This window comes from Zonotrichia albicollis, chromosome Z (genome assembly GCF_047830755.1).
Source record: "Zonotrichia albicollis isolate bZonAlb1 chromosome Z, bZonAlb1.hap1, whole genome shotgun sequence".
Classification (NCBI taxonomy): Eukaryota; Metazoa; Chordata; class Aves; order Passeriformes; family Passerellidae; genus Zonotrichia; species Zonotrichia albicollis.
The window spans coordinates 15644425-15660591 of NC_133860.1; the positions used below are offsets into that span (position 1 = coordinate 15644425).

At 40.9% G+C, this 16167-nt stretch overlaps 1 protein-coding gene across 7 annotated transcripts in view; it reads left to right on the top strand.

Annotated features, from left to right (window-relative positions):
* The window catches only part of UNC13B (unc-13 homolog B), a 206993-nt gene that overhangs the window by 128713 nt on the left and 62113 nt on the right, over positions 1 to 16167 (top strand). For all 7 annotated transcript variants that reach the window (XM_074533532.1, XM_074533534.1, XM_074533533.1 and 4 more), the window contains 3 exons: positions 121 to 340; positions 7971 to 8198; positions 8512 to 8653. In XM_074533532.1, the coding sequence (XP_074389633.1) occupies positions 121 to 340; positions 7971 to 8198; positions 8512 to 8653 (590 nt within the window). The remainder of the gene's footprint in view (positions 1 to 120; positions 341 to 7970; positions 8199 to 8511; positions 8654 to 16167) is intronic.

Genomic DNA, 16167 nt, shown 5'->3' on the forward strand with positions numbered 1-16167 from the left:
TCAAATGTGTAGCTTTATAGCACTGGTCATGCCTCTTCCTGTAAAACCCTTGCATAAACCAGCAAAAATATGCTCAGTCACCTCCCTGGATGTTGGTTTACATGTGCTCTTGCCTTTCAGAAATCTCATGTCTATAAGAAGACCTTGCAAGCCTTAATTTACCCCATCTCTTGTACAACCCCACACAACTTTGAAGTGTGGACGGCCACAACTCCTACGTACTGCTACGAGTGTGAGGGGCTGCTGTGGGGCATCGCGCGGCAGGGAATGCGCTGCGGGGAGTGCGGGGTCAAGTGCCACGAGAAGTGCCAAGACCTGCTCAATGCTGACTGCCTGCAGAGTGAGTAGAGTTCAGTGGAGTGTGGCTGCTCCAGAAATTGTTGCCAGAGCCTTCCTAAGTGTACTGCTGATATCTCAGGGATCAGTGAAGCTGCAGTGATTGAAGTGACTGTGTGTTTTCTGAAAAGGTGCCATTGGGCTAAACCTACCTCCTTGGGGCACAGACAGCTCCACTGATGCAGAAAAGCTTCGCAGCATTGTGCTTGATGTCCTTTTAAAGAAGGTTTAATTCTTTACTCTTTCACATCTGTTTGTTGGTTTTGGTTGATTTTTTGATGGCCGATTTGGTTTTTTGCTTTGTTTGCTCTGTTTGTGTCAGCTCAGGTTGTGTATTTGCTAGCATGTCCTGCGTGTAAGTAAGGGTTAGATGAAGAGGGTATGAGGCTGAATGTTCTGGCATTTGTTCTCTCCCCCCTGCCCTGGTATTGCAGTCAGGTTGCTTGTTTCAACCATCTGTCTGTGCCCCTGTTTTAAGCTTTTTAGAGCAGCACTGGGCTCGTGCTTAGGGTATAGAGTTCCTGGATTTAGCTTGGATTATCTATACCAACAGCAACCTGGGAAGGCATTTTGTCTTTTCAACAGTAGGCCTGCTTGGCTGAACCACTTTATAGACTTAGGGCTGAGTTAACAGAGATGGTGAGTCAGACACAAAGGTGTTGTTCAAGTATATGGGCAGTATTTAATCTTCCTACTAGCATTTCTGATTATTTCACTGGTGTAAAAAACTAAGTAAAAAACAAGTCTCTCTTCAAGGAATTCTGTAACTTTGCAGAAAAAATGACACACAAACAATGGAGAAGTTTAAAAGGAATTTGATTAAAGGGGAAAAAAAAGAGAAAAAAGTATTCATTTAGGCATCTACCTTGGTCCAGTTTTTCTTATTTGCTTGAAATACCATTTCTTAATTCAGTCTCAAATTTATATATATTCCTGCTTGAGAGCAAAATACCTCAGTCTAAATAGAATAGAAATTCCTTCCATGTGTGTTAAATGTTGAGTAGGAAGGTGTGACTCTTTTTGTTCACTCTTCTTGTCATTGTAACTTGATGAACTAAGTCTAAGGAATCAGAAAAGTTTGTGAACTATGAAGAGACTTATTGCAAATCCCTTTCAGCAATTCTACGAATTTGAAAAGTCAGATCTTGTGATCTGAATGGGGCTGCAGTTGTTTGGGAAAGCCAGACTGAGTGATTCAGCAAGGGATACCAGTGAATCATAGGTTTTGTTTCTTCTTACGACTCTTCTTAACACCCAAATGGATGTTGTTTACACTTGTATTTTTGATGAGTGCAGAGTCTTGAAGTTGTCAATTAGGTCTAGGGCTATTTACAATGGCTGATTTGTAAGACACATCTGATCCTGGCCAAACACCTCTGTCTCCCAGTTGCTCAGCAGTTCTAGATTTGTCTTTGAGGGCTGGGAGGTGAGTTTATAGCATCATTGGCACCTTGGCTTTGTTGAGCCCTTTCTGTGACTAAGCAAAGAGCATTTGGTGCAGGAGAATGTAGTTTGGTCATAGCTCAGTTTTCTGTCACAGTCTGATGTGCAGGGTCAGTTCCTGAGAATAACCTTTCTATTTCTGGACTTCACCAGAACTCTCTGCTAACTGCTGATTTTCAGTATTTGGATGAAAATCTCAAGGCATCCAGGCTGGATTCAGATGCATACCCATGATGCTGTAATGCAAGGGAGTTGTGGTATCTCAGTAAGGAAGAAATCTGTGGAGAACAGAGGAGGATTAGATTTGCACCAGCAGCGAAGAGGAAACAGGCACAAAGCTGTTGTACAGAGCAGTGGTCCTGAAGTTGAAAACAACAGGGAAAAACCTCTGTATTAAAGAAATAGCTAGTGACTAAGAGGAAGTATGTTTCTGCAGAGGAGGGTTGTGTCTATCCTTGTTCAAGAAGGGAGACTGCAGGTGGGAATGGGTACTGGAGAGAGTTCAGTACTAATGGAAGAAATATGATAATGTCTTGGATGATGCAAGATTGTTAATCTTTCAAAGGAGATACTTGGCAGTCTGGGACGGGAGGGAAGGAATCATGCTGTTTAAAAAAAAAAAAATAGCTCTACTAGGTCTTCCCTAATAGAATGTTTCTAAAGGGATGTTTTGGAGCCCAGGGCAGAGATGCAGGAGATCTGCATGTAGTGCACCTGCTATGACTCTGGCTTACTCTTACAGTTTACAGATATCCATGTCTTAAAGCCTTTCTGGGCAGCAGATACTGTTTCACAGCTGGCAGCAGTGGCTCTGTGAATTGGTTTAGTCCTTGTTTGAACCTGTTTTTGCTTTCACCATGTTGGGGAAGAGGGAGATAAGCTACAGGGAGTAAGATGATCTTTCTAAGCTCATTATTTACAAAAGAGTAAAAGGGCTAAGTTGGATGTGAGAAAATTAAAGGTAGAAGACAACTTCAGTGATTCAGACTCCTTGAGAACAGGGAGTCTCTGGAGCTGAGACACTGAAGAATAACCATGGGGGAAGATTTTCTTATCTCTAGCTGTAATTACATAATCTTATGCAATGGGCTGTGGGATGTGATGCTGTGTTTTTTTCATAGAATAGAAGAAACAACTGGAAATTACTTTTCATATACGACTAAGCATTAAGTAAGAACTTGTTATTTTATTCAGGGGGTTGCAGATGTTTTCACGTTTTCTTTCAAAATGTCAACTCAGGATACTTCATCATGCAGAGTTACAGAAACAGAGAGGAAACAACTGAGAGTACACCAGGCTTAAAAAGTGTGAAGCATGTAGAAAGGTAAAATCCAACCAAACAAAAATTTTCCTTACTGAGTTCTAGTGTGTGAGGTGTCCAGAATCAAGGAAGAGAAATTGTGAGTGGAGTTTGCAGGGTTACCCACCGTGAATGTGAAAGATATCATTAGCTGGGGTAGAGATGTAGAGGAAGCTGGAGATGGTAAATGTGCAATGAAAAGATAGAGAAGACAGAGGATGGTGGTGGGAGTTGGAGAACGGGGTGAATGTGCCTCTGGAATGGGAAAACAATTGTTATCAATACTAGAAACATATTAAAAGGCAATTTCAGACAACTGTGTTCTTTACTTTGGTGTGTTCATGCTAAAGTTCTTCTAACTGGAACCCAAAAAACCAGAGGAAAACGGAGAAGTTTAGTTTCTTTTTATACATATATTTGAAGAACGTAGTCTGTGCTTGAGGAATGAGAAACAGGGTGTCTGGGGGACAAACAATAGTTTAGAGATCCCATAAATTCAAGACTGAACTTTCTTGTATCCTGAACTCAGAAGGGATTTTTTCCTAACAGAAGCTTTATTGTTGCTGTCGGCAAAAAAACCCAAAACATTCTCAGGACATATCTTCACTTATGTCTATTTAGGGCTTCCAGAAAATGTTACAGTGGAGTAAAATGAATTTTCAGACTGGTAACAAATACAATTCTATTGATTGTACCTTGATGCCTCAGGATATATATTCACTTCAATCTGTGTAAGTCTTCCAGAAAATGTTGCATTGGAGTAAAATGAATGTTCAGGCTGGTCACAACTACTTTTCCATTGTTTATGCCTTAAAATTTTGGGTAGACACCTGGGGTTTTATTCCTTAGATTCAGAATGTGCTGTTTATCCATTTTCCATCCTTCATACCTTTCTGGGGAAAGTAATTCTCCCAAGTCTTTTAGAATTAAGTTTGATTCTCTCTTCTGAGGGTATTTTTCTTTGTCTCTATGTTTTTAAGAAACTTATTACCTGATACACTAAAAAAATTTATCATCAGTGTGGGACTGCACTGGTGAAAAATTCAGCAATGCTTTGTTGTAATTTGAATCAAAGCCCATTTGCAGACTGCTTCAGCAGGGCTATTCCATGAATTGGTGGTGTCTGAAGTGCAATAGCTTGGAATCAGTTGTAGTATGTGTACTGCAGCCTCCTGGTTCATAGTGTTGTAGATGCTTAGTAGTTATTATTCTGATGATAGGGCACTTACCTTTTTTATCATAAGCTCATAAATACCTACTCCAGGGACAGTGCTCTCTTTTTAGCCATCTGCTATTCTTGGAAGAGTAGAAGTCTATTCTGAATGGCTACTTATCTTTTCTTACTTGAGTGAGAGTGGATAGAGGGATGTTCTTTAACATCCCCAGGGCATGCAATGCTTTTGGAAACTGAGCTTTTGTCTCTTGCCTTGAGCATTGGTGTGGTACTAACTGAATTACAATGGGTTGGGCAATTCTGGTATCAAAGAAAGAGTAAATCTGGAGCTGGATGAGTAGGAGACAGAGGAACAAATGCAGAGGAGTAATTACTAAGAGGGTGGAAAGAGGAACATTGTGTGAGCAAGAGTCTGTAAGAGGCCTGTACAGTTCTGGGCTAGCTTTTTTAATTGATACATTTTGACTCAGGACTGTGAGGCAGGTGTAATTGTTGCTTTTTGGATGAGAAACTTGTGTGTGTTGTACTTTGGGTTCAGAGTCTGCAGTTCTGAGACCGAGTCAGTGAGTGGGGGGTTTAGTCAGACCAATTAAGTCATGTGCTAATCATCTTGGCTTCTGAGTTGAATGATGGTTAGACACCATGGTGATGAACAGTTGTTTGCTCCCAGAGTCCTATGTAGGAAAATATTTGCACAGAAGGAAGAAGGATACCTTTATTTGAAACTTGAATATCTATTTTAAGTTTCAAGAATATATAATTCCTTAGCATTATCCGCCTACTGAACAGCTGCCTTCTGTCCTGACAGTGTTGCTTTCTTGAATTCTTCTTAAAGCACAGAATAACAGCACTGGTAGTATACTAATAGCTGTATCAATACAATTCCCAATATAGATCTATTTGCTTTCTGTTTCCAGTCATAAATTGACTGATAATTCTGTCATAGAGAGGAAGAAGGAAAGCCCAAAAGCTGTATGTGTTACTTGTGTATTCCAATGCCTTTCTGTTGCCATTCACAGGATTTGAAAAGCTGATCCATTGACCAAAAACGTCTTTGCAGCTTGAAGAAACAATCCCAGTCCAAGAGCAGGAAAAGTACCCTCTGCCACTCAGTATAGTGACATATTTTGCATTTAAAACACATACATGATAGTTAATTAGTCTCCCAGTGGTTGGTTTAGAAGCCTTCTTGGTTTTGTACCAAGAAGCAGGTGTCAAAATTAAGACACAGTGTGTTGTTGAGACAGCAGAACAGATATTGTCTGTTCTTTGTCTGTATTGTTAAGTAAGGTGTCTGTCTGATTCAGGCTTTTGCCCTGCAATTCAGGCACAGTCTCTGCAGGCAGAGAGGGACCTTTTCCAAGGAAGGAATAATGAAGCTGCCTGGATAAATTATCTGGGCATAGTGGGGAAGCAGTGTGGGTGGAGGTGAGGGGTTTCCTCTGGAGTCACAAGGCAGAGCCAAGTGTTGGAGGTGGCTGGAGGGTTGTTGGGGTCTGTGTGTCATGGCTTGAACATCCTGCAACCCAGGGTGCCCTGGACTGCTGCTAGGCTTGCAGAGGGATAAATCCACTGTGCAGGGTCTCTGGAGGTTGTGGGGATGTCAAACATGTTTTTATTAGAATTCTTCCATTTATCTCAACTTGCATTATAAGGCCTCATTTGATGCTCCTGCAGTGCTTCCATTAAGGCGAGTTTTAATTGGTTCTTAATTTCCCTGAAGTTAGAAGGGTCAGGGCAGAGTTGATTTATTTGGATCATGACAGATCTCAGAATTCCAGCTAGGAAAGGTAAATTGTTCAGTTTGGCCTTTCCCAAATTCCCAGTAGTTTTCTGTAGTTCTGCATATAAAGCATAGAGTCCGTCTCCATCCTCAGGAGACCTAGTTCTGTTAAAGCTGAATAGCACTTCTTATCTGAAGTTCAAAGCATAGCCCCTGGTATCATTTCAGTTTCATATTCCTTTAATAAATGTTAGGTGCATCACTGGTGAGTAGAGACAGCAGGGACTGTGTAATTAATTTCAGTATTTTTTATTTCATTTCATCTTAAGCCAACAACAGGAAACTCTGGGGCATGTACTTTTTATTGTACTTAGTGAAATACCGAACATCAGGCCTCTAGCAAGGAAAATGAAAAAGTACTCAGGTAATGTAAAATTATGGCTTGTTTCACACCCAGGTCCTTAATAACACGCTTTGGTATGCAGTGTCCTTAATGAACTTCTGACACTTCAGTAGTTACAGTCTATTGCAAGCTGAAACTCTTTTTATTCTCTTTGATTATGTACTGCTGGGCTTCTCTCTCTCTCTCTGTGTGTATGTGTTCATAGGACTTTTTTCATATTTAGTCACTGCTTGCTGAAACAGTACCATATGCAAAACTGTAGTTCCTTATAGCAAGGGTATTTCAGATATCATATTTGCTCACTTCTGGAAGAAAACAGTGTCATGGATCTTTGTGGATTGATGACTCCCTTTGCACACACCTTGCACCTGCTATAATAGATATTTTTAAGGTAATTTAATATTTGGTGAATACTTGAATTGAGAACATTTTTCCTGGGACTACGCTTACTTTAATTAAACTATCCTAGAGAAGAAAAACAAACAAAAGTATATTACATTAAACAGAAAGGTTATGATTGAATGTGTTCATAGGACTTTTCTACTGGTTTAACTTAATCTGACTTAAGATCATAATATAAAATTGCTGCAGACAGTGTATTGAGAGACTGTGTGCAATCCTGAGTTCCTGCTTTTCATTTCACACCTGAGTTACCTGCCCTGTTAGCTCACATTGGTGCTTTTATTGATGCATGTCTCACATCTGACACAGTAGTCAATTTCTAAATTCTGACAGTAAAAATGATTGTCAGAATTGAGTAGGAAGTATTTGGTGGTGGGAGTAGTCTTATCTCATAATTGTATGATCTTTGAAATTTTTTGAGGTATGCAGGCGACCAGAGGCTTCTCTTTTGTCAGATGGAGTTGACTCCCTGTGCAGTTATAGACTCTGTGCCTGGCTCTTGTGTTTCCAGCTGCTGGACACTACTTTCTTATAATGGCTCAGGTTTTGAACTGTTGAGTTTGCTATCCTACAGGTATTTGTTGTAGTTGATATACCTATGCAGTTCTAGGAATTGATTGAGTTGTCTCTGTGTGAACTGATAAAATAGAATGGCATCCAGAGAAGCAGGAGACATAGATTTGCTTTGACTCTGAGCTCAGCAGGGAGCTTTGTGACACACATGGATTGAAAATGCTGACACTGGAGACCCATCTGAGCTTCTCTTCTGTGGTGCTGAAGTGCAGCACTGAGACAAGCTCATAGGTACTATATGTAATGGGGGTCCTGTGTCCTCTTGTTAGCACTTGCCTAAGCAAGGATTTATTTGTTCATAGCAAGGTGATGAGAGCAGAGGCCATGCTGTTAAGAGTGTCAGTCCTGGGTGTTCTTCAGCTGTAAGGATATTAAATTAACCTGTTGTTAGAAGGGCAGTCTGATCCCAGATTATAGAGGAACTACTCCCTCTGCCTCCAAATGGTCCAAGGTCTCTGTGCACATTGGAACGGAGGGAAACAGAGTGTAAATGTCAGTATCAGGAGCCATCATGTGAAGGGTAACTTGTAGCTTTGATCCCCCTGTCCAGATTCAGTGAGACATGATTCTGTGTGTGTTTGTTCCTGATGAGCATTGTGTATTTTCTGGTGCACAGGAGCAGCAGAGAAGAGCTCAAAGCATGGAGCTGAAGACCGGACCCAGAATTTCATCATGGCCATGAAGGATCGCATGAAAATCCGGGAGCGGAACAAGCCTGAGATCTTCGACTTGATCAGAGATGTGTTTTGTGAGAGCAAAATGACACATGCTCAGCAGATGAAGACAGTGAAACAGAGTGTGCTGGATGGTACCTCAAAATGGTCAGCAAAGATCACGATCACTGGTGAGTGGGATGGGATAGTCATGGGGTCTCTTGGTCTCACTTGGGAGCCTCAAGTAAGAGAGTTAGTGTGGAATTACAACGTAGAGGAAGGACTTCTCTGACCTCTGTGTCTTTCTGCTGAGTGCACATACAGGTAGCAGGTGCAGATGTCCCCATTGCAGGTGCTGTAGTGCACCATGAGCTGCAGCTCATCAGAAATGCTCTCGTGAGGGATATTCCTGTTTCTCTTGGCATTATGAACTGATACTTCGGGTGGTGGTCGGATACATTGTCTTGTTGCAGGATGGTGGTAACCCTTCTGTTTTCCTTTCAGTGGTGTGTGCTCAGGGTCTGCAGGCCAAAGACAAGACGGGGTCCAGTGATCCATATGTAACTGTTCAAGTGGGTAAAACGAAGAAGAGGACAAAAACAATCTTTGGGAATCTGAACCCTGTATGGGAAGAGAAGTTTTACTTGTAAGTGCTCTGACAAGGACTCTTAGCTCCATGTCACCTGTTTTATGATTTGAGCTTTGACAACTGTGTCTTCTCTCTCCGTATGCATTCCCACATCACCTGTAATTTGGGATGGTTCTATTTTTGCTCAGCATTGTGTGTGTGTGTGTGTGTGTGTGAAGGGTTGACATCTCTAACAATGTGTGTAGTGTACACTTGTTTATCCTACCTGTCTTCCTTGTGTATATACAAATTGTCTGCTTTATGAACCCTTCTATGCTGATGTTCCGAGAGAATGCTAAAGGGAAAGGAAAATATTTAAATCAGCAGCTATTGTTCCTGGCTAAAAAAATTCCTTGTAACATGAGAGTAAAATTCGTGTAAAAGACTAAGAAAACTTTTGTGTCCTTTTTCTGGGATCTGCTACTGGTGTTTGGCAACCAAATTTAAAGGTAATTAGTTTTCAGTTGTCTGCAACACCAGCAGCCTCTTCTTTCAGTTTTGGAACATCAATGTAACAATAACTCAAAAGAATTATTGTTGTAAGAGAGAGCTTCCAAGATTACCAATGTATTGAGGTCTGAATTTAAAGCAAAGTCTGGAGGCGCAATTCTTTAGATAACATTGTTCCATCCTGCTTTTATTGAATAAGTAATATATACCCTCAATTTGTCATTGAAGATGTTAAAAACCAAAATGGAGACATGAAATCCAACTACTGTTTTCTGGCTGATCTCATTCAACATCAACAATCTTTATTTCCTTTAATGTGTAAGGTCTTCCACTGTACCGTTTCTCTCCTTCCCTTCTTTTCCTCCTTGTTCTTTCCTAAACTGCTTGAGGGGCAGCTCTCTCTGCAAAGTGCAATTTGTTTGTGTTTTAAAATCAGTTTCATATCAGTCCAGCTTTGTATTTACAATGTACAGTAGAAACAAAATTATTTTTAAGCAGTTTTGAGCTACTCATTAACGTCATTAAAATCCTGCTGCTATTTTGAGTGAGTAAGCCCCTAGCTTTATTCTTAGTTTAATCCGAGGTAACATTTCTGCTTGGTAAGTAGTAAGAATGCTTAGGTGCCATTCGGATAACTCTATTCACAATAGCAGCAAGTCTGTGTGGGTGCCTTAAGGACCTTGATTTACCATGCCAAGTAGTTACCATGGTATTTGCAGTGTGCTCCCTTCTAATTTTAGGAGCCTCAGCAAGTACTCTGTTTAAAGATAGATAGCCGAGTGTGATAAATGTCACCATTTTAACGGTGACACTGTTTAGACTTAATGGCCATGTCTGTGATTCAGCAGATACCATGCTCTTGGGCATTGGTGTTGATGCTACTTTCTGTCTTGCCTGTGGTGGTTGCCTTCTTTGCCTTGACAAAGCAAGAGGAGATGAAGGCAATGAGCATAGTTTCTGTACTGATGGCTGGAGAGCATTCAGTACTGCAATCACTGTGTTGTTTCATTAGTAGATGTCAAAGCTCACCTTCTGCTGGATGAGGAGAGAGTAATTTAGAAGTGTGTGCAGCACTGGTTTTCTACACACCCATGTTTCTATTTTGCATTTATGGATCTTTTTGCAGCTTGCATCTCTTTAGGTTCTAAAATTTTCTAACCCATAATCAAATGGAAATTTAAATCAACACATTCAGGCCCAAAATACCCATTACATACCAAGCTTTTTTAGAAGAGATTGTCAGGTCAATCAATAGATTGTCAAATTTTAGGGGGTTGGATGGGAAGGTGTCTTTGATTCTTGAAATGAGGTTAATTTCTTGTAGTGAGAGAAAGGTGTGCTGGTAGTTTCTGAAAGCCTTGCAGTAGATATATGAAAGCTTTGATGTTCAAAATGGTTAAACAATTAAAAAGGAGCAAGATGTGTAAGTAGAGAGGTCAGGTCAGTTACTAATATGTGTGTCAACAGTGCTGGCTTGGTGGACTTGTTTGGAACTTGTTGCTGATGTTCATTAGGTGCCTAGTGCCTTCCATGTGGTCACTATTCCCATGTGTTTTCAACAGTTGAATGTAGAGCCAGAAATCTGTGTGCATCAGTCATTAAAATCATAACATTGTTATTATAACCATGGCATGAATGAAGGCACACATTGTGCAAATTAGTGATTCAGTTCTTTCTGCAAGTTCGGTAAAGTTTATTAAAAGCAGCTTAAATAGATTTGAAAATTTTTATGTGTCTGGTATTTGAAATAGGGGGGTTTGTACTTATTTACAGTGATTGACAGAGAAGTATATAAACTTAAATATCTCTCCCTAAAAATGGCTTTGTTCGTTTTCCATGTATTTTCAGAAAAAAAAATGTGGTAGGTTTGACCCAATTCTAAAGTACAGATTTAGAATCGTATTTTAGAAAAGGCAAAGTTCAAAATGCTTTGGGTTTCCATTATAAGTGCTTTTTAGGTCATTACTAGCCTGTGTAACTGTAGGCATCTGCTTTGATTAATCACCAGTTCTTGCAGTGTATTCATGTTGCCTGAGCAAGCAATTTGCAGGCTGTTTCTTTCTGAAAATTATCTCTTTGTATATTTACATCTATAGCTTTAGGAAATAGGTTGTTATGGAGAGATTTTTGTATATTTCATCAGTGTTTGAAGACCTTTGAAAACATAAGGTGTTGATTTTTCTGCTCTGTTCAAATGTTGCAGGCTTGATGCAGACTCTGCATATGTGGTGCTTGGCAGCAGGAAGCTTGGTGGGGGACTCCAGCCACTGCTGCAGCATGATGTTCTGTGAACATGCACTAAAGAAACCCTTCTTTCCTTGGATTTCCTCCTGCAGTAAATCCTGATTTCTTTCCTCTAGTTGTGATGAGCAGGCTTATAGATGTCCTCCTCCATTTGCTGTGCACTTCTCTCCCCGTGCCCTGAGCTCTCTTCCCTTGCCCCCAGCTCTGGCTGGACAGAAGGCAGCATGTGTCCTGCCTGCAGCTGGATTCTGAGGTGTCTGTAGTGGTTGGTCCATGAGAGCCAGCTGGCTGCAGGCTTTCCAGGGACAGCAGCTGGTATGGGTTTCTCTTCTCAGTGTAGCTGTTGTTTTTTTCTCAGAAAACCTGTTAGAACATAGAAGCTTTCATAACAAGTCTGCATAACTCTTGTTTCCTTAGGAAGCAGTCCAGTAATATTAGAAGGAAGCTATTTTTGCCATATTCAGTGCAATTAAAACAAGACAGTAATTCCCCATTTGGACATGTTTTAGACTGTCAGTGAAAATTACAGGGCTCCTGGAATCTTTTTTTTTTCTGTAAAGGCTGAAGTTGAGCATCATTTTGCATGGGTTACAATAGGAGACAGTGCTTAGGAGGATAAAGCTGACCACAGGGCAATTTCAGTTTTAAAGGGAGAGCTCTGGGATTGTTTGGAGGCTGTTTGTCCATACCTTTTGTTCAGGGAATGCCATAGTCTTTAAAGACTGTGAGTACTAAATGTTACTGTTCTCTCTGGCGTAGGTGCAAAATTACTTGTTCATTTTACAGTAATATCCCCTTGAAGTTGTATGGTTTGAGTACAGCTGTGTTTGAAGCTCTGAATAGTGGGTGTGAAGTCATTGTCTGGAACAGATTACATTGTCTCTGAACAGGTTGCGAGAGGCATGTTTATTCTTTCTCACTGCAGAAGAATAACTGAGTTAAAATGAATGCAGGGCCTCCTGCTAGCAGACAGCAAATATTTTACTGTGCAGAGCCCACACGATATACATACCTGTTAATCCTTTGGGAATGGTGCTGCTCTCAAGTAACCACTATCTAGTTACCCAAAGGCTTCTGTTTACTCCCAAAATTTTCCTTTTAGCTGCTGAGCTAGTTGTCAAGCTTTTCATCTTTCAGTTATCTCTGTGATTGTATGTGCTGTTCCAGAGCTTTTAGACTTCTTCTGAGATCACTGTATTTATAACAATTGCAACTGTCCCCCTCAGACTCCCTTCACTGTGTGGCAGAGGCCGTCCAGTTTGTCTTGCTTTCTTTAATCTCCAGGTACTGCAGATACTGAAGCTGGCACTCTGATAAAATCTCACTTGTTTTCCTGCTCAGTTACCAACATGAGACTTAAATCTGAATGCAGACCTGATGCCTCGTGGCAAGCACCAGTTGGAAAGCTGAGTTAATGTAGTTAGCGATATAAAATGCAGAATCACTTCATCTGCTCTTTGTAGTTAGACGAGGTGCACCATTAATTTGTCAGTTGGTGTTGTAACATTGGGTAACAGCAAATGATTGTACTTGTTCTCCTAAGAAAAGAGCTTCATGCTAGTAAGAAGTGAAAACTCATTTCTTTGTTCTTAGACAGCAACAACGGGCTCTCGGGGCATATTATTGTGCTGTCATGCTTAACTTACAAAGTACTAAGGATTTTCCTTCATTCTCTTTCCACTCTGATTTTGCCTTAGGTGTTTTCTCCACTGTCCTTTTTTCTCCCTAAAAGAGGAGTCTTGTCATCATTTAAAAATGAGCCTCTTCCGAGAAGTTTTTGCCTTCCATTCTCACTATGGTTGGCCACAGCTGAGCTGCCACTTGGACCCTGCAATGTTTTGTCACTTCATTTGAACCACATTCGAGTCCTCCTGCTTTTTCAGTTGTACCATTTCCCAAAACAACATTTTTTTTCTGCTCCTCCTCTGTATGTTGTTGCAACTTTTTACTGGTCTTTCACATACTGGTTGCTACAACTACCCCTTCCTTTCTCATTTTCCACAAAATCACTATCTTTTTTTAGACTTTGCTCCTCAGAAGCAGAACTATACTCTTCAAATGACCACAGGTCCTAACATCATGCTGATCTGTTCTCTCCTTTGCATTTTCCCACGTCCAGTACCCTCATCCATTATTTCTGCAAGCAGGTCTTCACTTTCTTTCTTTCTTTTTTTTTAGCATTTTATGAACTGTTGCCTGCACTGGAACTTTACAGGCCCTTCTTCAGAACTGTGTCAGCAGGAAGGAAACTGCTCGCAGAATATGAACACACAGACATTCACTAGACTCTTTGAACCATAAATATTTTTGGTTCAATACCAAAAAAAAACCCCCAGAAATACAATAAAACTACTTAATTCTGGGCTTGACTGACCTACATTAAAATCTGCAAAATGTTGTTGCTTCCTCTGGTCTTTTACTTTCCTTGTCTGTTCTTGTGTAAATCTGTGTGTTGTGTTTTGTCTTTATTAGCCTGTCAGCTCTACAGGAGAATTAGCAAATTCAGCACAAATATTGTTGGGTTTTTTTTTCCGAGGAATGAATCATTGGTAGAGAAGCAGTACTCTGGTCATTTTTTGACACTTCTCCTTTTTCTTTCCCTCCACGTTTTGAAGGAGATGAGGCACAGTCAATGCCCTGTCCCAAACCCCTGACATCATCCAAGCCCATCTGGCCCAGCCTTTACAGACTGGCAGAGATCTCAGAACTAAGAATCATTTCCTACAGTTTTTTTTTCAGAAGTTGGAGATACATTGGAGGGATACAAATTACTAACTTCGTTGTGGGAGGAACTATAGTGTAAATTCAACAGTTCCTTGTTCTGTTTAGCCACCAATATACAAATTACTGTGTGTGTGGGCATGTCACTGTGTGTGCAGACCAGAATTAACCACAGCTTCGTGTGCTCTCGTGCTTCCCCTCAGCTGGGCATGGGAAGAGACCCAAATATTGACAGTGCAGGGGACGTGTGTGGGTGCTGGGGCTTCGGTGCTGTGTAAGACTAAAGGGGAATGTGGCAAAATGGATCGAGGTAGAGAGTGGGGTAGTGAGCAAGTCAGCAGAACCGGGCTCAGCTGCTTCCAGTGCAGCAATGACTGGCTTAAGGCAGAAAATCTTAATGAAAAAAAAAAATCTGATTTTAGTTTTTCTTTTAGATTTTGTATGCTGTTTCTGGAAAATGTTACTTCATTTGGTAGCTTGAAGTGTAAAAGTAAGTGCTTTTATAAAAATGGCACCACTCCAAACACTGAGACAATATGGGTAAAAAATAAAGGGTTTGAGCTATGTACATAGCAAACCTGATTTCCAGTCTCTTGATGTCTGAAATGGACCTGAAAGTATTTGGTATTTTCTTCCTTTTGGTGGGGTCACAGAGTGTTTCTTTTCTCTGCATCCTCTTGGGAAAACTTGTAAGAGCTCAGCTGTAGGAGGGTGGACAGACATATGTGTGCATGCAGTGAGATCAGGCTTCATAAAAACAACAAGAAGTGGGGCAGGCATCTTGAGAGATATACCAGCTGCTGTATTAATGATGAGGAGAGCTTCTAGCAGCAGAGCTTGTTAGCCACAGTCTTATGGAGTTGTGTCACTGTCACAAATTGGAAGCTATTTATCATTAATTAGAAAATTCTTACCCATTAGCAAGGCCAAGTCTTGCAATGTTCATGATTCTGGTGCTGACTGAAAAGTGAACTGATTTTGACACATCTGTGTTGCTTCACCAAATCAAGGACTATGGTTCCACAGACTTACCCTTCTGATAGTAAGCTGCCAGCTCAAGGCCTCCAGCTGCAGTAAGCAAGTGGTAAAGCTCACTCTCTGGCATGGCACTAGCACAAAGAAAGCAAATTGAGCAGTCTCTTAAAAACAACAAGGAAAGGTGTGGTAAAATAGAAGCTTTAGTTGCTCAGTAAATGCTATTGGAAAGCTTCCTGTAGGATGTTGCAGTGAGTTATGCTGCTGTCTTTGAGTGAAGGATGATAGCCAGCCACTTCAGGAGCAGGGGATGATGCGTGTGGGGCTGTTAAGTTAGATATTAGGTTTGAACAGTGAATGTTCTCCTTGAGGAAGGACCACTGGAAGCAAAGAAAAAAGACTAAAGTGGTCCTAGCAAAGAGCTGTCAGCCAGAAGGTGATGTCTGAAGAAGTCAGGAGTTAACTTACGGATGTTTGGTAGATGGCTCTGTGTCCCAGTTGTGTTTTGAGGCACTGTGCATTTCTGAACACTAAGCCTCTACAATACCACCAGGCTGTACAGTAGTGCACTGTGTCAGGAAAAGAGGATTTCTTTTACATGCTTAGGCTGTATTGCTGGCAGACATGACAAAGCACTCGGATAAATTTGAGAGCTACAAAGAGCAGCAATTCCAACCATTCCCTGCTTGTGAGAACTTGTTTGCATGGTTTTGTTGGGAAGATATTCTTGAAATAAAGGAGGAGGAAGAGGAGAGTGCAGAAGATGGGAGACAACCATTGAACCTCTTTTATTCTGAGCTCTAAATACACATTTGATTGCACAGTGAAGGCAGGGAACAGTGATGTGCTCTGCCTGTGATCCGAGCTGCATGGAATTGCCTCTAACCTTTCCATATAATTCCCAGCTATTCCCCTCTACTGGGAAAATCAGTAAGAGCTGCATGGATGTCTGTTAAACATTGTCCCGAATCACAATGGTGGCAGTAAGAACCCAAATGGTTTCTTGGCAGAGAGCATGCTCATAACCAGCCACTGCCACATCCTATTGACCAGGCTTAGCAGAGCTCCTCTGACCCATTTCTTCTTTTTCCCTGTTGCTTAGCAACAGATACAGCATGTTAATGTTAAAAAGGCTGGAAAAC